General features: G+C 44.9%; 1 protein-coding gene across 2 annotated transcripts in view; it reads right to left on the bottom strand.

The window, feature by feature from the left end:
• Positions 1–18,618: 18,618 nt before the first annotated feature.
• Positions 18,619–22,999, bottom strand: part of ZNF366 (zinc finger protein 366) — a 65,021-nt gene continuing 60,640 nt past the window's right edge. For both annotated transcript variants that reach the window (XM_061129573.1, XM_061129571.1), the window contains exon 5: positions 18,619–22,988. In XM_061129573.1, coding sequence (XP_060985556.1) covers positions 22,465–22,988 — 524 coding nt within the window. In that variant the 3' untranslated portion in view covers positions 18,619–22,464. The remainder of the gene's footprint in view (positions 22,989–22,999) is intronic.

Genomic DNA, 22,999 nt, shown 5'->3' with positions numbered 1-22,999 from the left:
ACAACCACCCTATAAGGTAAGTACTGTTTTTCCCCTCATTTTACAGATGAGGAAATTGAGATCACACAGCTGGTTACTGGCGGAACTTGGATTTAAACTCTGGCTTTGATCAGAGTTATAGCCAGATATGGCTATGATCAGTGCTATGATTGCATTCATCAACCCTTTTGGCACATATAGACTTTGAGCCAAAGACTTCCAAATATTTTCCAAATAAACTGTTCTCAGACCCATAATTTCCCCATTTTATGCTTATATAATTTTTTTCTACCTTAACACAAAGCTGTACAGTTATTCTTGTTAACTTTCACCTGGCTTGCTTTTATATTTTTCCAGACAACGGAATTTTTCTTATTGAAATAAGTCTATTTTTCTCATTACGAAATAAATACTTGTTCATTACCAAAAATGTCATGAAATACAGATAATCAAAAAAGAACATTAAAACTTTTATTGATGCTACTCAATGAGAGTTAATCATTATGAATCCCTTGGTGTTCATCTTTCCAGGCTCTTAATAAACATCTTTCCAAATTATCCATAAATAAACTTCTGTACATAAATGACTCCTAGAGATCATTTTATATTTAGCATTTCTTCTAGCTCTGAGTCAGCCACAAAGTGGCTTCTGTGTTTTGGTACAAGTTGTCAAAAAATATTGTATAAGATAGACAAGAACAGGCTGCTGCAGCACAGCCCAAGATCCTGCCCTCCAGAAGGCAGAATTCAAAATCAATTAGATAGTAGTTTTCAACCCGTTAGAAATCCATGTATTAGTACTTTTAATCCAGTTTTCCATCTTATTCTGATGCACCTAAGTTGTAAGAGTCACTATATAGTGATGTGATGTGATCTAAGTTTTGTAACCAAATAACCAGGCTTCATATTAAGTTGACTATTTGTAGATTCCAAATCCTAATATTATTTTACTATTCCACTCTTTTCAGGCACCTTTTCCATTCCATTTCCAATTTTCAGTCACCTTTTTTATTCTTCTTGATTTTCCCAAAATCACTGGCTATAATTTTGCAGTTACTTTGGTTAGTTCTCTCAGCCCCTTGGGATAGAATTCATTCAAGTCTGGAGACGACAGTCTCTCACAGAGAGACATCTTGTTACCTAGCCTGGCCCCTATCTTGGATGTTGATGACCTCTTAACCATATTTATTCCACTCTGTCATGTTTCACTTTTATAGAGAAGATGGAAGTAAAGTAAGAGTAGTGAAGAAGTTGTGTTTCGCTCCTGTCATCCACTGGCCTTAGGATACCAGCCTCAGTACACAATCCTGGTCATTTGTATTCTTGTCATATTCAACAAAAGACCATTTTGATGGCTCCAGATTATTCTGAAAGTTTTGATTCCTTTGTTTCCTTGGCTTCAGCCTTCCAGCTACAGTTTTTACTCTTTTACACCAGTCTTTCTTTTTCCCTTAGTAATGCACTGTTCTCTGATCTGTGTGTGTGTTCTTTTACAATCTAATTTCACTGAAGTGGCCCATTTGCTTTTCCCTCACACCAAGATAATTTTTTAAAATCACTTCTTTAGATTTATTTTTTATTGTCTTAAGCCACTTGACCCTTAATAGGCTCTAGCTATACCAACATGTCTATCTCTTCTTTGGGTTTCTGAAATATCAGATAGATGCCTCATTTATGCCCTCTGTTTTCCTCTGCACTATTACAAGGATGCCATAAAATATAATAATCAATAAAGAGTGTAGGGATGTCATATTCAATGTGTAGTGATGTCATATTCAATGGGGTAGCCATGAGACAGACTATGGCTGAGTTAAACAACAATGGAATTTGTTGGGAAGATTATCAGGAAACTCAGACTAATGAGGAGATTTGGAACCAGGCTCTGAAACTGTAAGAACCAGGATGTCTCCAGAAGTTCACTTAGTGAAAATTATTCTCTCCATATGTCAATTCACTTAAAATTAAAAGTCTTAGGAGAGACAGTGTACCTGATTGGCCTAGCTAGGTCTGATAGTTGTCCCTTGGCTAGGGCAAGGCAGGAAATGCTGACTGACTTGCCCCTCAAAACTGCATGAAATGGAGGGAAGGAATCACTCCTCAAGGGGCTTGGGGTGCAATTACCTATGGGGGGGGGTGAATGGACTGCTGAAGAATAACAAATGTCCACTATCTATTGTCTCCCAAGGGTCACCTCACTTCCACTTTACCAATAGGATCTAGCTTTTTTCTCAAAGTTAAGCATTGATCATCCATCTGCTTCTGAAAAGAGATGTTGTTACCAAGGAGCATTAAGAATTTATGAAATGCTCAGTTTTGAGCAGGGAGAGACTTCCCACAGGTATCTGAATAGTGGAAGGAAGTCCTAGGAATACCAAAATCTCTGCCAGTTTTAATAATATCTCTGAGATTCTATTTACCTTGCACTCCCAAAACTTCTAGAAAAGAGAACCAATACACAGATGCATTTACCTCATATTAAAATACTGAATTACTGTAACAACCATATTTTGGGCTTATTATTAGATATTGGAAAATCACAAATGTAGTTCTTCAATCTTTCCCATTATTTCCTCCTGAAAATTACTGATCGTCCTTTAATAACCTTAATAACCCCTTTCACCTGGAGGCTGATTACAGATCTCCTGATACTCTGCTTCCTCTTTCTTCCATTCCTGTACCTTTCAGAATATTTGATGTTACTTTTTTTCTCAGACTTTTTTTCCTCCATCATTGTTTCAGGAACATTATTTATGATCAACCTATTAAATGTGTTCCTTCCCGACTTTGTAAGTGGCCCTCAGCTTTTGCGAGGAACTTATGCCAGTCACGTGGGACTTCCCTGAGGGCTCAGCGGTGAAGAATCCGCCTGCAATGCAGGAGCTGCAGGAGACGTGGGCTTGATCCCTGGGTGGCAGCCCACTCCAGGATTCCTGGAGAATCCCGTGGACAGAGGAGCCTGGCAGGCTGCAGTCTGTGGGGTTGCCAAGAGTCAGACACTACTGAAGCAGCTGAGAACATATGCCTGTCATGTCACTAGCCATTCACTTCTCACGACCACCTTTCTTTAAAGAGAGAATATTCAGTGTGAAGGAATACAAAATATTATGATGCCTATTTCTTCTCAGTTTCCTGCCTAAACTTCTATCTAGGTATGTAGATTTTTCAAATTTTATCATTTGCTCCAATGTGACAGGTGACTTACAGCAGGCTTTCCTTTAGAAACACTCTCCAAACAGATGACTCAGTTCTAGACTGACCAGGACAGGTGAGCTATAGTCATCTCCTTGTCCCTCACCATGGAAAAGCTCCCCAAGACGTCTTCACCTGGAAAATCATTGAGCACAGATACCGGAGGAGTCAGCAACTCTCAGAATCAGAATCTTGATTCAGAGAAAAAATCTTAGAAGATGATGATAGTGGGTGGAAGAATGAGACTAAGGGAGTTAAAGGGGTAACAGAATACAGCAAAGTTTCTTGATAAGTTTTTCTTGTATCATCCTGGAGTTCTCCCCTGCCTAACAATTCAGAATGACAGTAGAACTGGGGGATTATTTTTTAAAACTTCATACTTCCAGGGACTGTATTTGAAACTGAGGCAGGGCATACAAATAGTCCAAATGTCAAACGCAGGTGTCATCAAGCCCAGGAAGGCTTGGACTTTAGAGGAGAAGTTGGTGACCGGAGAAACCACAGCAGCCCAGTCAGGCTGAGAGCCCCGTGAGGACTCTACGTTGGAGCCTATCACTAGGATGCCCTTTTACTTTCATAGACACACTAATCTGGAAATTTGAGATTTGTCCACGACTCAGTTTCCTTTCCTTTTAACCATCTTTAATGAAGTCACAAGACCTGAAAATGGCTGAACAGCCAGCCACGGATGGATCCTAGGCTCTGGCACTTACTAGGCAAAGTAGCTTTCTGGGGGTACTTAGATGTGAAGGAAGTTGACAGTGAAACACATCTGTCTAAAAGAATGCTAAGCATCAAATGGGGGATGTCCAGTTCATGCTCCAGGGATTTAAGAACTGCACAAGAAGAGAGGAGGAAAAGCAGGACTCAGGAAAGACCATTTTGTTCTGAGTGTGGCTAGGAGACTGGCGCTCTTTGTATGACTGACCCTCTGGAGCGTGGGCGGGGCAGCTTGTCTTAAAGGTACTGGGCAGACTCAGTAAGAACCACTGTTTCCAAAGAAAGAAACACCATTCATTTTCTTAATCTAGAGCCAAGTAAAAATCAAGAGACTTCCTCCTAGAATGCCGACCAGTCCGCTGATCCCCTGATCCGTAGAAGCTGAAACATCACAGGCGTGGCTTGTCGCACAGTGTGACCAAGCCAGCAGCTGCTCCTGAGCAGCGCAGGACAGTCTCAGGGTGCAGACATTGTTGGGAGAGGGGGCTAGGAGGGCTAACGGAAGCCAGACTGCGTTAGAGTGCATGTTTATTTGGGGTCAGCTCTTAAGTGAGGGAAATGAGGACTGATGGCTACAGAGAGGTGCAGTCCTCAAACCACCTCTCCACACTGCTTCCTTTCATAATTAAATTAGCTTGCCTTATAACGATTAAGGCACGTGAAAGATGCAGAAAACTGGAAAAGATGTTCGCGGGGAGCAATGAGTGGTAGAGAATGGGACACACAAAGACACTGCCTGACCCCAATAATTTAACTAACCAGATTGTAAGGGAATACAGTTTAGATTTTCAGTCTATATTTCCATTTTCCTTCATGCAAATAGGAACATAATCAAGAAGATGGTGAAGGAAAAAGATCTCATAAGAATGAGATTGTTTTACCATATCAAGGAAAAGGGAGAGAAAGCATTAATGAGTTAGTCTGAAAGGGATGTTGGGTAAATAATGAGCACGTACTCTCCAAGATGTCAGCACACGCATACTCTAAGCAAACAGGCTGCAGCCACAGCTGGTGGGGGCGGGGCATTGGCCTGGGAGTAGAATTTCTTCCTCAGGAGGTCTTTAGAACAGAAGAGATGCTGTTGTTGTAACATGGCTGCGGCTTAGCTGTGGTCCCCACCTCTCACCTGCATTCTCTCTGCCTCAGGCGCTGTAAGCTAGTCACCTCAACCAAACACATGCAGCGCCTGTCACCAGTCTCGGCCTGAATTCCTGACCTACAGGGTAACAGTGCTTATCCTTGGTTTGAGCTGCTAAGTTTGGGGGTGATTCACAGAGAGAATGAAGAAAAAACAAAAAACAAACCAACCGGAGGGGCAGGAGGGAGGGAGCTGGATTCGGGCAGCAGGACAGCTGAGCTGCAAGCGCCTCAGTCACCTCAGAACTTCTCAAGTGCCATGACCCTTTAGAATCACAAGTATTCTTCTTTTAAACTATAGCGATTTTATTTTTTCACCCTATTGGAGATCATTCTGTATCAATACATAAACGGCTTCCTAATCCTTTTCCACAGCTATAAAGCATTTCACTTTGTGGAAATAGGTATCATCATTTATTTAGGCAATCCCCTATCTGTAGGCATTTAGAGTGTTCTGATATTTCAAAACATTCTTCACAGTACCTATGTACATAGTCCTTCTCCTACGTGAGCACAGGTCAAAGCGCAGAGCAAAAGCCTAGAACTGGGATTGCGGATACTCATGTTTCAAACTCACTCTCCAGCCCTGATCTGTAGGGAGCTGTGGCCTGGGAACTGCCTGAAGACCCCAGTGTACCCATCACACAAGGGGCATTTCATGTGAGCTCAAAGCAAATGCGTGAGAACCTTAGGGGTGCCTCTGACAAAGACGTTAACACAGAACTGCCTCAGCGAGTCCTCACCTGTGTCCTGCGCCGACCTTCAGGTCGGTACACAGTTCTCCAACACCTTCCGTGCTAGGACACTGTGAGAGGGCTCAAAGAAGGAAAAGACTTCAGGAGGTGAAGATCAAGTCTGCCCGCTCACTGTGGGATCCACAAGAACTGAGTCCAGTCAGAGGGTTTTCTCCCTCAGGGAGACAGCTCCAGTCACCAGGGAAGAGACCGCCTGAAAGGCACTGAGGATGGGAACACACTCTCTGGGGGGGGTCTTTCCCTCCCCGCCTCACCCCCCTCTCTCTTTCTCTCTCTCTCACACATTTTATGATAAAGTAAAATTATACCATTATGGACAGAATGACTTGTGTTTCCCGTTACCTGCATATAATTCTTTGCTCTGGAGTGGGTGTTTCCTTTTGTTTCGATAAAATGCACAAATGTATTTCTATACATCTAGTATTTCAGTGGCTTTCAAACTACTTTGACGATGACCAATAGTAACAAAAACATTTATGATGCAATCCATCCACCTGTGTCTATCTAAAAAAAAAAAGCTCACCCAAAGCGTTTTGCTTTATTGTGCGTAAAATTCTTGGATATTTTCTATTCTAGTCTATTCCATTTTATAAAAATGCTGGCCTCAACCCACTTGATTTTATGACTCACTCATGGGTCAAGATCTGTAGTTTGAAAAACACAGCATACCAGAGGTCTAAGGTAAAATCCAGGTGTTTGTCTTGTGTAATAAGAACCTTAAAAGCCTGTGCTATCTGCTTGCTAAATTGTTCTTCCTTTAAAAGTTAAAAGTCATCCTCGTTAAATGTACCGGAAGCAACATAAATCTGACTTTCTCAGAAGCTGGCATTAATGTGCTGTAGTTTGGTGCTGGTGCTGGGAATATCAGTAAGTGCACCGGGCTCTGTCATTCTGCTTGATGGGCTGTCACAGTTGGGGAGGTACTTCCCTCTTTGATGCCTTTGATGCAGCCCAAATGAAGAGAATGCAAATACTAGTCAGCCTGGGCCAAGAATCTGTCTCCCTGTAGCTGACTGCTCTCCATGGCAGAGAGAGGCGTGTGTGTGTGTGTCTGAAACTGACAAGAGTGATTTCTTACAGGGGAAGCAAGGGGCGTGGGGTACAATGAGAACCAAGGAAAGGGGTGCAGGTGTGGGAGAGCTCTCCCTAACCGTGTGCCGTCACCCCCGAGGCAGCATCACGTTTGTGTGCAGGTCTGCTCAGGCGGAGCGGGGAGAGACACCACATGGTCTGTAAGTCACCTGTGGGTCGGGCCCGGCACATCCCCTCGTGCTCACTGGGGTAAGTGTAATAGGAGTTAACCTGTACTGTGAAAGTGAAAGTCGCTCAGTTGTGTCCGACTCTTTGCAACCCCATGGACTATACAGTCCATGGAATTCTCCAGGCCAGAATATTAGAGTGGGTAGCCTTTCCCTTCTCCAGGGGAATCTTCCCAACCCAGGGATCGAACCCAGGTCTCCTGCATTGCAGGTGGATTCTTTACCAGCTGAGCCACCAGGGAAGCCCAAGAATACTGGAGAGGGTAGCCTACACCGAGAGCTTATTAAACCTGTACTGAGTGCTTATTAAATCTCATGATTCTATGAGGCAGATGCTATGTGATTCTTAACTTTGCAGATGAGAAAACTGAAGCGCAAAGAGGGAAAATCACTTCCTCCAGGTTCCATCCCTGGTGTAAGATGGAACCAGGACCAGATCCTAGCTCTGTTCAAGCCCAGAGCCTGTGCTTATCACCACCGATAGGCAACATCTCTATGTAGCCGATAGGAAGCTGGCTCAGAAAGGTTAAGCAGTCTGTCCAAGGTCACATAGCTGACAGGTGGCTCAGTCAGATTATGCCTTGATACCATGATCTTTCACTAAAACCACGCAGCACTGCTGCATCGGAAGCCCACAGTGACCTGGAATGATCTAAGGGGAAATACAGCTCTTCCCGGAATGCAAGTGTGAATGTGGCTGGGTGGAACAATTCCAGGGCTGCTGCTGAGAAACGCAGACTCCTCTGTTGATTCTCCATAAGATGGCTGGGGGCCGGGGAGGGGCAAGTCTCAGCTGAGTCTTTGGACAAACAGTAGAGCAAGCTCGTAGACATTTCTGAGCTCCCTTAGTGTCAAACCTAAAGTTGTGAGGGCTTTGAAATTTTCTCAATTCAATCTAAAGCTTTGACTTAAAAGTCCTTCTTAAACTAGGCCCCTTATGAGAGGCCAGGAGAAATGTTATACTTCATTGCTTAGATAAACAGAAGCAGATCACTGGAGGGCAGGAGCCATGCTGCACGGTTCTTAGACTACTTAGCACTCAAGTCTTTCTTTACAGTTAGCTTTTAAAGCCCCAGAAAAGGAATTTCTAATGCCAGGGAAGACATTTAAACTGTGGGGGAGGGAGAGGTGTCTAGACAGGCCACCTCTACCAATTCCACTGAAGGCATCTGAGCAGTTGTTGCTAGTGTTATACATAGTTAATGTACATGAGGGCTTCCCAGATGACTCAGCAGTGAAGAATCCACCTGCCAATGCAGGAGATGCAAGAGACTCGGGTTCGATCCCTGGATTGGGCAGATCCCCTGGAATAGGAAATGGCAACCTGCTCCAGTATTCTTGCCTGGAAAATTCCATGGACAAAGGAGCCTGGTGGGCTACAGTCCAAGGGTACAATGAGTCAGACACCACTGAGCAAATGAGCACACACACAGCACACAATTTACATGAGTAGAATTATAGAATCATCACCTCAATAGGAACTTAATAATTCTGCTTACAATCTGATAACTTGCTATATAACTGTTGATTGTTGTTTATTAGAACATGCATATCATGGCCTTTTTATATTATGGCCTCTTGAGGTCATTGTGTGACGCTCATTCTGTATCTCCAGACCCTCCCAGTACAGGGCCTGTCACATATCAGATGCTCAATAAACTTTCACTTAACAAGTAAATGAAGTCGCTGATGCCCTTTTTAAAATTTTCAAATGGGAAAATAATGATTGGCTATACTACTGACAGATTTTTCATTTTAAGAGTAAGTATCAGGGTTTTGCAGATGACACCACCCTTATGGCAGAAAGTGAAGAGGAACTAAAAAGCCTCTTGATGAAAGTGAAAGAGGAGAGTGAAAAAGTTGGCTTAAAGCTAACATTCAGAAAACTAAGATCATGGGATCTGGTCCCATCATTTCATGGGAAATAGATGGGGAAACAGCGGAAACAGTGTCAGACTTTATTTTTTTGGGCTCCAAAATCACTGCAGATGGTGATTGCAGTCATGAAATTAAAAGATGCTCACTCCTTGGAAGGAAAGTTATGACCAACCTAGACAGCATATTAAAAAGCAGACACATTACTTTGCCAACAAAGGTCCATCTAGTCAAGGCTATGGTTTTTCCAGTGGTCATGTATGGATGTGAGAGTTGGACTGTGAAGAAAGCTGAGTGCCGAAGAATTGATGCTTTTGACCTGTGGTGTTGGAGAAGACTCTTGAGAGTCCCTTGGACTGCAAGGAGATCCAACCGGTCCATCCTAGAGGAGATCAGTCCTGGGTGTTCATTGAAGCACTGATGCTGAAGCTGAAACTCCAATACTTTGGCCACCTCTTGTGAAGAGTTGACTCATTGGAAAAGACCCTGATGCTGGGAGGGATTGGGGGCAGGAGGAGAAGGGGACGACAGAGGATGAGATGGTTGGATGGCATCACCAACTTGATGGACAGGAGTTTGAGTAAACTCTGGGAGTTGGTGACGGACAAGGAGGCCTGGCGTGCTGCAGTTCATGGGGTCACAAAGAGTCGGACACGACTGAGCGACTGAACTGAACTGAACTGATCAGGGTTTTGATGAATGGATACTGTCCCCTCCTCATTTTACAGACTAAATGTAGAGTTCAATCACTAGATAACTCATAATTGTACTAAACTACCCACCCATGTTCTTTCTCTCTAAACAAAGTCTCATAGAATGTTTTTGTTAATTTTGTTTAATAAAGTTTTTAGCTTAAAATTGTAAGCTTGGACAAGGAGATAGTTCCCAGCAACTTGGATCCTGATTGGATATGTATTCTACTGCTTCTGACTGTGTGCGTGCCACTGTCCTCCATGCGTGTGTGCATGCGTGCATGCTAAATCACTTCAGTCGTGTCCAACTCTTTGGGACCCCATGGACTGTAGCCAACCAGGCTCCTCTGTCCATGGGATTCTCTAGGCAAGCCCCGCCCAAATGGAAGGGGCAGCTCTACCCACTAGCTACAGACAAGTCCCAGCAAAGACTAATCCCAATCTTTCTGGTACAAGTTTTACAAGGGCCAACCCGAGTTACAGCCAGTTTGCTATAGTTATTAGCTCATCTGGTAATTCAGGGTCAAGGGAAAATAGGATCAGGGAACCAAAAAAAAAAGATGGACTAGTAAGACGGAATAGAGTAACTGAGAGAAAGACTTCTTTTCAAAACCCAACTAGTGTCTTTGTCCTTTGAAGGACAGGAGATACCCCAAAACAGCAAGACAACAAGAATAAATCCCACATAAAATCACTGGGGCATCTATTTTCTTTTTACAAGAAAAAGCTCTAGTCCATCTTTTCTATTTTTATATTCACGAGAAAAAACAAGTAGATTATAAAATAAAATATGGATCTCAGCATTAACAAATGAACAGATAAAGGAATCTGAACTTTTAACTAAAAAATTATGATCACAATGAGATATCATTTCACCCCCATTAGGTTGGCTTTTATCCAAAAAATGGAAAATTAGAAGTGTTGGAGAGGCTGTGGAGAAACTGGACCCTTTGTGCACTGCTAATGGGAATGTAAAATGGTGCAGCCACTGTGGAAAAGAGTTGGGCAGTTCTTTCAAAAGTTATACAAAGAATTAGCAAAAGACCCAGCAATTCCACTTTTAGGTACACATCAAAACGAATTAAAAGTAGGACTGATATAGTTATTTCTACACTAGTGTTCACAGCAGCATAATTCTCAACAGCCAAAAAGTGGCAACAATCCAAAGTTCATTACAAATGAATGGATAAACAAAACATTTATCATATAATTCAGTTTTAGAAGGGAATGAAAATTTGATACGTGCTACAACATGGATGCACTTTGAAAACATTAAGTAAAATAAGACAAACACGAAGGACAAATATAAATATGATTACACTTATGTGAAGTTATCTAGAGTAGTGAAATTTGTAGAGCCAGAAAAAAAGAATATAGGTTACCAGAGGTGAAGGAGAGCAGACAGTTATTGTTTAGTGGGTACAAAGTTTCTGTTCGGGATGATGAAAAGGTTTTGGAAATGAATAGTGGTGAGGTTGTGCGACATTGCGGATGTACTTAATACCACTAAATTGCATACCTAAAAATGGTTAAAATGGCCGTTTTTAGGCTACACATATCTTACCACAATAAAAAAGAATATATTGTGTGACCCATGACTATATTAGTTATCTTCACCTTATTATACAAACGTCACCACTAAGCTGCTGCCACCTCCCTCAGAATAGGCGTCTGACAGCACAGAGAGGGAAATGGGATCCACTGATGCTCACTGGCTGCTTGGCTGGCCAAGAATAGCTTTCCTACCCCAGGAACTGGGGAGAAATCGAAGCTGCCCCTTGGCTTCTAATCCACTGCAATAGCTCTTGCACAACACAGGGCTGTGGAGAGGGGGAGAGACTGTGCTCGTGGCCGCTCCCCCCGACTCCTCCCTAGAGGGCAAAGGTTTGGGTGGGCATCTGGCTCCACTGCTGGGCCACCCACCCCTGTTAGGTCTTCTGCCCAGAGCTGGGGAGATGGGAACTGCCTCTTAGCTGTCAAGCCCATGGTGACAACATGGATCTCAGCAGGAGGGGTAGGTGCAGCCATGCCTTCCACAGTTCCTACTGAGTTTCTGCAGATTTTGTTGAATAGACATTTCTTTTTTTTCTCTCTCTCTCTCTTTAAAAATGCTTTGCCTGCACCGTGCGGCGTGTGGGATCTTAGTTTCCTGACCAGGACTGAATTCGCACCCCATGCCAGGGAAGTTCAGGGTCTTAACCACTGGACTGCTAGGGAAGTCCACGACATATCTTAAATTGTAAGATTTTTGGTTAATTTCCGGAGTTTTTTGAATGGTTACTTTTGCTTATTTTTACCAGTTGAATAAATGTCTCTCTAGGAGTGAGGTTTCACTGGGATCGTCACACTGCTATCCTGGGAGCCCCTTCCTACTCCACGGAGTTTTAAGCATAATGGAAAGATGCATATTTTTGAATAGTAGCATTTTGTACAGATCCCCTTGAAGGATCTTCCTGGTAAGTTCAGGTGTTAATTTTATACCCTTCTTACAGTAGTCCAAGGAGAAGCAGAGATGGTGGCCACATGCAGTCTTGAAAGTGAAAGTGAAGTCACTCAGTCGTGTCCAACTCTTTGCGACCCCATGGGCTGTAGCCTACCAGGCTCCTCCCTCCGTGGGATTCTCCAGGCAGGAATACTGGAGTGGGTTGCCATTTCCTTCTCCAGGGGATCTTCCCAGCCCAGGGATCGAACCCAGGTCTCCCACATTGCAGGCAGACGCTTTACCCTCTGAGCCACCAAGGAAGCCCACACGCAGTCTTAAGTCTGTCTAGAAACCTACTGGAGGTGGTGCAGGGGTAGCCAAGCCCTTGGCTCAGAGAGCGAACAGCCTGAACAAGGAGAAGTGTTTGATTAGATAAGCCTGAGATCAAAGGTGTAGTGTCCCTGCAGGAAGGTAAAAGGATTAGCATCACGGAGGCACACACAGCTTTTGGAAATACAAGTCCTTTGTAATCCACAAAATCACTTGTGTTCTTCCAATAGGTACTCAGAGTGACTTCTTGCTTGCAGTGCTTGCTTCCCAGATGCATCGTCATATTTGGTGAACGTTTATCGAATGTCCCTGGGAGGGTGACATTGTCAATTAAGGCTCTGAATAATCTTGTTTTGCTTTTTCTTCCTGTAAAGATGTGGTTATTGCTGGGGATTTCATATTTCTTTTATTTTCAGGTGGTTTTTAAGGAGTGAGAAGAGGTAGTTGACTCAAGCTTCAGTATATCCAGTTTTGCAAAACCACAGCTGACGATATTAAATATTACCCTGACTTGGATAATCTGCCACTCTAAGTGAAGCTGTTTTCCTCACCAGGCTTGCTACAGGTTGGAAGGGAAAACTGCCCTTCAACAATGCAAATGCACAGCCACTGTGTCTCCAAGTCCAGAATGATTGATAAGTTTTACCTCATCTATTCCCTCATCTGACACAGGCTGGAGACCAGTTTCATTATGACTACTTTCTAGAAGAAGAAACAAAACCATTTGGCAGCATGCTCAAAGTGATGAATTGTGAAAATGAATGAAATATCTTTGTAACCTCTTTGGATGTCTCTTAATGTATGTCTCCATTTTCCTTCCAAAGGCCTTTTGTTTGTTAAGATCTTCCCAGGGAAGAGACTTGCAATGTATACTTCAAACATCAATTTGAAATGATTCTTCAGGTGCAATGCCAGCAACTTTCACACCCCTCCCTCACATGGCCTCTGTGATCGCTGGCATGTCCTTCTCAGCACCCTCCCCCTTTCCCCCTCCCTGCCCAAGTGCATTCTGAATAACAAGGACTTCTGGCTGGACTTACTGTTTGGGTCAAGTTCAGAGAGTGTTCTTGAGTTTCTTTCATCATCTAATAAAGATGGGAGGCGGAGGTCAGGGGAAGCACGTCTTGGAGATGAAGGGCAAATTGAGATCTTTGATTCAAAGAGTGTGACTCCATCACTTTCTCTTGCACAGAAATTGTATTCATCCCACACTTCCTACTGCAAATCACTCTGGTACGACGTGACAATGCAGCAGACACAAGGACGTTTCCCACATCGCACTACAAACACAGACACCCTCTCCGGGGAAGCTAAGAGAAACTCTTGGGCTTCCACTTCCCCTCCATTTGTTTGAAGGATCAAGAGAACACAGTTCCATTTTCAACAAAAATGAAAAAGGAAAATCATGAAAAGAGCCAGCCTCCTTTTTTTCTCTCTTAATATATTGTTGCATCCAGGGAAGAGGAAACAGTGAGCGCCACTGATACGGGGTCCCCGGGGACCCTATAAGGGTCACTCCCCAGCTCTCAAATAAGCTCGTCTTCCTCCGCTTGCAGAGCAAGTTCAGAATGGGACTGGAAGTTACTCTTGGCTCAGGTCTGCTATGCAGAAAATGAAGTACCCTGATGCTTCAGGGAACCAGGCTGTCTTCCCACCTGGGTTTTTCCAGGGAGGACAGTTTTTAGCTTTAAAGCTTTGGAAGTTTGGAGTAAGGAGATGTGAAAAGCCCTGAGCTGAGTTCCTGCCAGCCTCCACAGGCCTGTAAGCACTGTGTGTTCCTTAAGGGCAGGGACAGTCTCCTGCTACAGGTTTTTGTTTTTTATTTCTTCTTAAGGTGCTTTCTGTGGTGCCATGGACCAATTCACTTTGGGACTTAAAATGTGACAACATCTTATTTATTCTGTATTGTTGCAAAGTAATGTGTGCACTGGATAAAATTTTCCAGACAACTGGACTGTCACCCTTTGAGAATTGAATAGTTTAAAATGAAAATGTATTTGGAGTGCATTTAGTTAATAAATACGGTAGAGATGATGAACTGTTCTTTGACCGTGCAACTCCATTATCGGGAACATGTGCTATTTTACTGGCTGGATCAGAGACGGCCCCAGGGCCTGTGGAGATGAGAAGAACTCCTTGAGCCTCACCTGTGGTCCTGGGGTTCTGCCTCCTCCCCTCGCTTCACTGAGTTCTAACTCCGCGCCCCTTTGTCTCACCGCTACTGTTTCTTCCCAGGATCCACGTCTGAGAAGCTTCACTCAGTCTTGACAGTTTCCTTCTTCACTGATCATAACCCAGAATAAAACTGAGAGAAACCAGATGGACTTACTTTTACATATACTATTTGGCAAGTAGGTTTTCTTGCTAATCGAGTAAAGAGCGTGGGTTTTATGATAGCTATGAAAATTTAATTCACCCTTTCTATCATTATGTGAGGAGATGAACTTAATACCAAGTGGCATTTTATTTTTTACTTGGAAAAATGTATGTTTATCTTTGTATTAAAATTAAAATTGCTTTCAATAAAACAAGCCGATTGGACCTCCAAACAGATTTGTGTGTGTTAGTCACTCAGTTCTGTCCGACTCTTTGCAACCCTTGGACTGTAGCCCGCCAGGCTCCTCTGTCCATGGGGCTTCTCAGGCAAGAACAGTGGAGTGGATTGCCAGGTCTTCCTCCAGGGCATCGACTCAGGGATCGAACCCAAGTCTCTCATGTCTCCTACACTGGCAGGCAGGGTCTTTACCACTAGCACCACCTGGGAAGCCCCCAGACAGACTTAGAACCACGCATTTCTAACTTCCTCTTTGCTGTCTTTCTAATCCAGGCCAGTATCATCTTGCACAGACTATTCAAACTGCCTCTTCATGGTCTCCCAGCATCAGCCTGGCTTTCTTCCAACCCACTCTCCACACAATAGTCAGAATGAGCTTTAGAAAATGTAAATCTCATTATTCCATCCCCACGCTCGGTGGCTCTCCGTACCAGCCTCACCTTGCATCACCCTCCCTCTCCTGCTGTGTCCTCCACACTGTCCTTTCCTTGGCCACGCTCCCTTCAGTCAAAGACCTTTGCACATGCTGTCTGCTCTGCCTGAAATGCTCTTCCCCTTGTTTTTTCCATGGCTGGCCCCTTCTACCCTTCAGTTCTCAAATTAGATGTCACTCTCTGACCGCTCTAATTAAAGTAGATATTCATTATTATTGCCTATTAGAGTTGAGTGGATAGATACATAGAGAATGGGAATCTTTATATCACACGCCAACGCCCATCAGATAGCATTCGCCATGAAAGGACATTAAAATCAGGCAGAGATTAAGTCAGGCAGACAAGTGACCTTGCAAGTTGACTTCAACCCTCTGTCAACATCTAGTCCGGTGCTATGACAAAGCACCTATGAAGCGGCCACGGTGGCACAGACGGAAGCTACACACGAGCGCAACAGTGTGAACTCCATTTACCAAGCCTAGCCTAGTGCTGAACATCCGCCACACCAGCCACAAGGAATGGTGCCGAGCTCCCAACATGGCAGCATTACTCAAGGAGCACAATTAGTCACTTGGTGAGAAGCTGACTCTATTGAGTCCCTTTTGACTTGAAGGGACTTTTTCACAGGAATAGACACATATGTCATATGTAGGTTTGCCCTTCCTGCTGGTAGGACCTCAGCCAGCATGATTATGCAAGTGGTATGGTTATGGAGTGTTTGTTTAATGGACACACAATCTTACATAGTGTAACATCAAACCATAGCATTCACATTACAGCAAATGAGGTGACAGGTGGGCCCAGGACCACAGGATCTACAGGTCATGTCACACACACACCACCTAGAAGGGGCCAGCTGCCTAGGGCTCCACAAGGGTGGAGTGTCATCCTCCAGCATATGCACTGAATCAAAGACTTTTATATAGTCCTATGCTCTCAACAGGAAGAATGAGTGGATCCGGGACCAAGGGTGGAAGCAGGAGTGGCCCTACTTGGTCTCACTCGTAGTGACACGGTGGGGGACTCAGTATTTCTCATTGCTGTGACTCTGGGCTCCGGAGGGTTAGAAGTGCTCCTGCTCAAAGAGGGTACACTTCCACCTGTGGCATATAGCAAGAGGGCCATTTAATGATGAGCCATGTCTGCCACCTGGGCACTTTTTATTCCGCGTCTCCAGGGACTCTGCAGACAAGGACAGGACTCACCATCTCGGCAGAGGTAGAACACCTGATCCTCAGGAGAGAGAAGAGCAGTTGCCATGGGAGGGGTCGGGGGGGAACGTGTGGAGCCCACCTGGGGTTCTCTTGCTGTGTCCTTCCCCACCCGTGACTGTAAGTGAACAAGCGCAGTAACCCGACTCTGAGAAGGGCATCTCTCTTAGTCCATTCGGGCTGCCATGACAGAACATCAGACTGACTGACTAACATGACACACAGTTCTGAAGGTTGGCAAGTCCAAGATCATGTGCCCGCAGCTCCTGTGTCTGGTGAGGACCCGCCTCCTGGTTTGCAGACAGCCGCTTCCTTGCCGCGTCCTTGCAGTGCAGAGAGAGAGGACTCTGGTCTTAGCACTGCTCTCATCATGCAGTTCTATCCTCGTGACCTTATCCAAACCCAATTATCTCCCTAGGGTCCCACCTCCAAATACCATCACACTAGGGTTAAGGTTTCAACATATAAATTAGAAGGGGAGACCAAAGCACTCAGTCTGCAGCAAAACCATGACCAAGGTTCAGGCCCTGTGGAGATGAGGGTCTGGGTCACGCTGACCCAGGCAGAGGTGGTATCTGATAGTGAGATGGATCTAGACAGGTAATGGAGGAAGGAGGAAATGAGCATCCGTATGTCTCTGAGACTGACTGCCACAGCAGGGCTGAAGTTTATTCCACGAATCTCCCTTTTTTTAGTTTTCCCTCAGGCAGAGAGGCCTACTGGAACCCTGGAGGCGGTGTTCTGTTGATTGCACATGAGGAAGTGGATTGCAGTGATGCAAGAGGTAGGCTGTGGCAGACGCAGAGTCACCCAGTCTCTCTTCAAAGAGGGCCTCGCGCTGAGCTGTGGGGAGTGGAGTCAGCAGACGCCTCTGGCCACCAGCTCCCTGACTCTCTCAGGGTCTGCCCCGTGCAGTCACACCTTCCTGAGGTCAGGCTCCTCCTGGGAGCTCAGCTTCTGCTGACGGGGCAAGGGTGGGGGGCGCACCGAGGCCTGAAGTCTCTGCCCAGCGTGGCACAACTCTGATGAGAGGACCTTGCCTCCAGCTGCCCGCCATGTCGGATGAGAGCTGCGCCGTCCTGCTTCTTACTCAGAGCTGTTTCCTCGTGCTTCTTTTAACTGGTGCTCACCCCTAATAAACATCTTGCACCCAAATCTGTCTTAGCATGTGCTTCCACAGAACCTGCTACAGGCTATATGCTTGGCGGGCAAAGGAAGAACCTGCTAACGAGGCTGTTCAGAGTAAGTTATTTCACTCATCAGTAAAGTGGAGACAACAACCTCTGCCTCTCAGGGTTGTGTGAGGTTTAAGTGAGATTGAGCGTGCAAGCCACCCAGCACATCGCTTGGCATATAAGAGCATATAACGTTTAAAAGGAAAGTTTCCTCAGAAGTGGACAACTTCCCATGCTGACATAGCTCTGGGGGTGCTCTGTTGAAGAGGGGGAGCAGAGTGTTCCATTTCCTGGCCGCTTCACTGATGTTAATAATGATAGCTAAGTCTTGCGAGGCATATACTGCGAGCCATGCACATGAGTGTCTTCATGCATTGCCTCATTTAACCCACAAAATGACCTGGTGAGGAAGGTGCTGTTCCTGGTCCCATTTTACAGATGAGGAGACTAAGGCACAGAGAGAAGTTCACAAACTGGCCTCAGGTCCCAAAGACTAGAAGTGGGAGACCTGGGCTTTGAACCCAGGAACCTGGCACCAGGGTCTGTGCTCTTGCCCACTACAGCTATATTGTACAAAGAACTTGATACAGAGCAACATAATGCTGCCTCTACCCTCTCACTTGTCCACGACACCCTTCCAGAACTAGATTTTCTGAACAGGAGAGAAGAGGGTGAGGACTATGTCACCTGCCTGCTGATGGGCAGAGTTTCATTCATCTGTTTTTAAAGCTTGGAGGGAGAATCCATCACCGCTGTCTCCCTGGGGCCTAGACGCACCCCAGTAGAAACAGCTCAGACGAGAAGTCTGAGGGCAGACATGAGACGCTGAGAATGGCAGCTTCCTTGTAAAATTTCAGGTGTTCGCAAATGATTAAGTAGGTTTTTTTTTTCCAACATGTCTTTATTTGCTTAAATTAACAAAATACAGGTTACATGCTATTTTCAGGTAAACTGCTTTTTCACTGAAGCAGAAAGCAATATTCACAACTTGGGTTGTTACATACTTCAAGTTTTAGTTTTAAATAGCAAGCCAGAATTCTGTACAAAATCAACATTTGGTGTAATATTGTCCAAATATGTGAAGGATTTTAAATGTTAGTTCTGTTACATTTTGTTCCAGCAAAGCAGACAAAGATCATAATTCAAAACACGATGTTAATATTTTATTAAATGCCTTCAGGGCTTAATAAATACAGTGTGCACATTGGGCTGTCTCACGCAACTACTCATATACAAATATACCGGATACCCTTGTGAGATCATGGAAGGTCAGCCTTAGTCTCATGGCCAGTGGGAAGACAAATTTTTAAAAAGAGAGAATGAATTGAAAGGCAACAAAAGGGGGCAATCATAGGCTAGAATAAAAAGATCAACAGAAAATATGCCACTTGGATGGGTCGGTTGGTTGGTTCAAAGACAGCAGTCAAAAGCCTGGAAAGCATCGGGTAGTGACCTACTTTCACAGTGTCACAATGTGATCAATGTCATGCTATCCTGGCCCGGGAAGCACTGATGACCTTGGTTTCATCCCTTAGTTCTCTGAGAAAGGCCTTATGGCTTCTCTTTCAGGCTTGCGTTCTGGCTCATTATTAACAGCTCTAGGCAAGGCTGGCCATCCCTTCCCTTAGCTCTGTACTCTGTATTTATGCATAGAGTGCCCATATAATTCATCACCCAAACTGGAACATTTTTGAGAGCTAAGGTGACACTCTTAGTGACTATGTGGGAACAAGAGGTATAAACCTGGGTTGTTCCAGGCACATCAGGATGTTGGTCACACACAAAACCAAGGTTTTACACTTGGTTCTTGGAAGGTCAGGGTGTATTAATCAGCAGGTAATATCTAATTATATCTAAGTCTCTTATAGTCTCTCATAGTCAAGAATGAAAAACAGGCTTGAGAATACATTCCATAACAATTTTTTTTATTACTTTTCCTAGACCTTTTTCTTCCTCCAAATGAAATTTTACTTGGAAGTCTAACAAATAAAACAGATGGAATGGGAGCTGCTCTGAGTGAAGTGGGGATGAAGGCTGAGAATTTCCCCTCCTCTAACAGCTCTAGAAGGCCTAAGAGGACCTCTTGCTTCTCAACACACAATGTGGAAACCACCATTCTGGACCATGCTCTTTCCATCTCAACATTAACTTGTTCCTCAAACACTCCCACCTGACTCTTTTTGGGTAGAAAAGTCTATAACTTGCTATTCAAGATCTCCTAGTTCCTATTCTAGTTTGGCACACTCAGAACAAACTGAAATCTGCAGGCTTTATGGCAGGTGTTCAACGCCTGGCTGCTGAAAGAATGAATATGTAACAGGCCCATGAGAGCTGGAGGCTTCAGAGACCACTTTGCCAGCCTCCCAGTGATGTCACTGGAGACACTGATGAGCTATATTAAAAATGATGAATGGAAAGCAAATAGCCCCTTGGAAGGATAGGTTTGGATCCTCTGGATGGGTTCTTGACTCGGAGTTGCTCTGGTGATGGCAGAAACCCACACTCCTCCCTTTACCACCCCCTTTGCAGGTGCTCTGACCCTGAGACGAGGACGGCTGCAGGGAACTCAAGCAGCTTTGGCAAGTTGTGGTGGTAATGCTGGAGGAAGGAACCCTAAGCAAAGTGGCAGGAGGAACTGCCTCAGGGATTGACAAAGTGCATGCGTGACTGATGAGAACTAGATGAGGCTGATGGGGAAGCACCTTGACCAACAGAAAAAAAAACGGCATCCCACAGTCAGAGATGGGTCAGACTGTCTAATGAAATGTACTGGGAATTTTGGGAGGAGAAGAAGCAAATAATAAACAGTACCTAGCTCTACAAATAAGAGTTGAAACTACCAAGAAACAGTTTTTACATAAACACAGACACAGTACCAGAGGGTCACTGCTTATGGGCAGTCACATGTATGTGACATCTTGTCAGCACTGCTTTATTTGTCAGAATCCAGTGCCTAAGGAAAGCCCACCTGCTGGACTCAAACCACACTTCACAGTCACCACCACTCACTGGAATCATGACTCATGAATCTAGGAAGAAATAATTAGTCACTGTAGGCTGACTATGTATTTTTAAGCATATTAAGTGATCATAAACATCACAGGCATCATCTCCTAGTAAAAAAAACTGTGTGTTTATACAGCGTGTGTGTGTCTCTCCTCTCGTGAGGCTCTGATAGAACAGGTAAGAAGGCCTAAGTCAGCAGAATGATCTCAAGGTCTCCTGCTTTCTATCTCAATGAGTAAAGCCAGAAGCAGAAATATTTATGGAATCCTTGCAAGGGGGTCTTGGGAGCCACTATTTTATCCTAGTTGATCTTTCTCAACTCTCGCTACACATAAGAGTCATCTGGGGCAATTTGGAAAATAACCAATGCCAGAGCTCCACTCTAGACCAATTAAATCAGGGGCTCAGAGGCTCAGGGCCCCAGCATTAGTATTTTTTTAAAAGGCTCCCTGAGATGATTCTGGGACTTCCCTATAGCTCAGATGGTAAAGAATACGCCTGCAATGCAGGAGACGTGGGTTTGATTCCGGGTGGGGAAGATCCTCTGGAGAAGAAAATGGCAACCCACACCAGTATTCTTGCCTGGAGAATCGCAGGGACAGGGGAGCCTGGCTGGCTACAGTCCGTGGGGTCACAAAGAGTTGGACACGACTGAGCAGCTAACACTACTCTATTGAGCTGGCTCTAGTGGGCAGGCAGCACTGGGAACACAGCTCCGCAGCTGCTTTCCTAGTGATGGTTATTCCAATACTCTAGATAAGTCAGAGCTTCAATCTCAGGGAGAATTCCCTGCCCCCCGCCACCCTGCAGCTCCAGTACTAATGAGAAATCCACTGCTCACAGGGTGCCAACTCTTCCTGCAGCTGCTTTGCAGGGCATGAGGCCTTGGAGCAAGGACTCCAGGAGGGAGCCCTGCTCAGGACTCAGGGTTAGCCTGCAGACACTCAGCACTGCTGGACCATCTGCAAACATGCTCCAATGCCACATCTGATGAAGGGAGCGGAAGCTGAACAAGGCAGACCCAGGCAGCAATCTAAGTCCTGCTGGATTTTCCTTAATCAAAATTAATCACTTTCTCTTGAAATTTTATATTTGCAGCAACTACTCAAGAACATCCTCTTTAAAAACTCAAATAAATGGGAAAAAAAAAAAGAAATGTAAAAAAAATAAAAATAAAAACTCACCCTCAAATAAATGGGGAAAAAAAAGAAATGTAAAAAAAATAAAAATAAAAACTCACCCTCCTCTGTCATTTCTGCTATTTTTTGATTATTTAATAAAGTGATTTTAAAAATATATACCACTACTACTATTTTCATCTATCTGGAAAAATATAACTTTCACAAATTCAACTAAAGAGTCATTAATAAAGTAACATGTCAAGCACCATATTTTGCAACTAGAAAGAAATCAACCATGTTAGTCAATGGAAAGTAGAATTTCTAAAAGCACCTCAGCATCAGCTTACAGTTAGATGTCCAGAAGAGTATGTACAGTTAATTGTACTGGAGATCCATGAAACAACATTGAAGAAGGCCTCCATGTGTGTTAGACATTAAGGGCCCAAATGCAAGACCTGAGAAGCATTTGCTTCTCTGTTCATTTAGTCTGCGCCCTTTGTCAAGATTCGTGCCCTTCTCGTCTCCAGCAAATGAGAGTTCATGCGGAAAGCTGTATTTACACTGCCTAGTTCTCATTTTCCAAGTGTAATTCCTAAACCGTCCACTTAGATCCCCAAAAGCACTGCTTGTTTTTCCATTTTCCTCTCCAGTAATTCTTTTAAACTCTCATCCCTGTGCTTGAAGTACAAGTAATCAGAAAAGGCTGGGCCCCGCCGGGTGCTCGGCAGGACCCTGAGGCCAGGCCGCTCATCCCTGCGGGCGAACTCTCGCTCGGGGCTGCCCTCGGGCCCCAGGCTGTCGCGGCTCTTCAGCGGGCGGGCCCCCGGAGGCAAGGCCTCCTCGGTGGGCGCCTCCTCTCCGGGGCCCAGCTCGGGCTTGGCAGACAGGTCCTGGGGCGCGCAGAGCGGCGGGCCGTGGGGCCCGAGGCCCGGGCTGTCCGGCTCCACCTCGTAGCAGTTGTCCTCGTCCTCCTCCTCGTGGCAGGAGCTGCCCCGGGCGCTCTCCCCGTCCGACTGGAAGGCTGGCCCCTTGGCCCGGCGCTTCTGGGACAGGTCGAAGGGCTCCTCCTGCTCCAGGCTCCGCAGGCCCCCCACCGTCGGCGCCAGGGCAATTCTCCCCCTTCCAAAACCTGTCAGGAGC

This window comes from Dama dama, chromosome 25 (genome assembly GCF_033118175.1).
Source record: "Dama dama isolate Ldn47 chromosome 25, ASM3311817v1, whole genome shotgun sequence".
Classification (NCBI taxonomy): domain Eukaryota; kingdom Metazoa; phylum Chordata; class Mammalia; order Artiodactyla; family Cervidae; genus Dama; species Dama dama.
The sequence above is the reverse complement of the archived record's forward strand: the minus strand, read 5'-3'. Positions and strand labels throughout refer to the sequence as shown.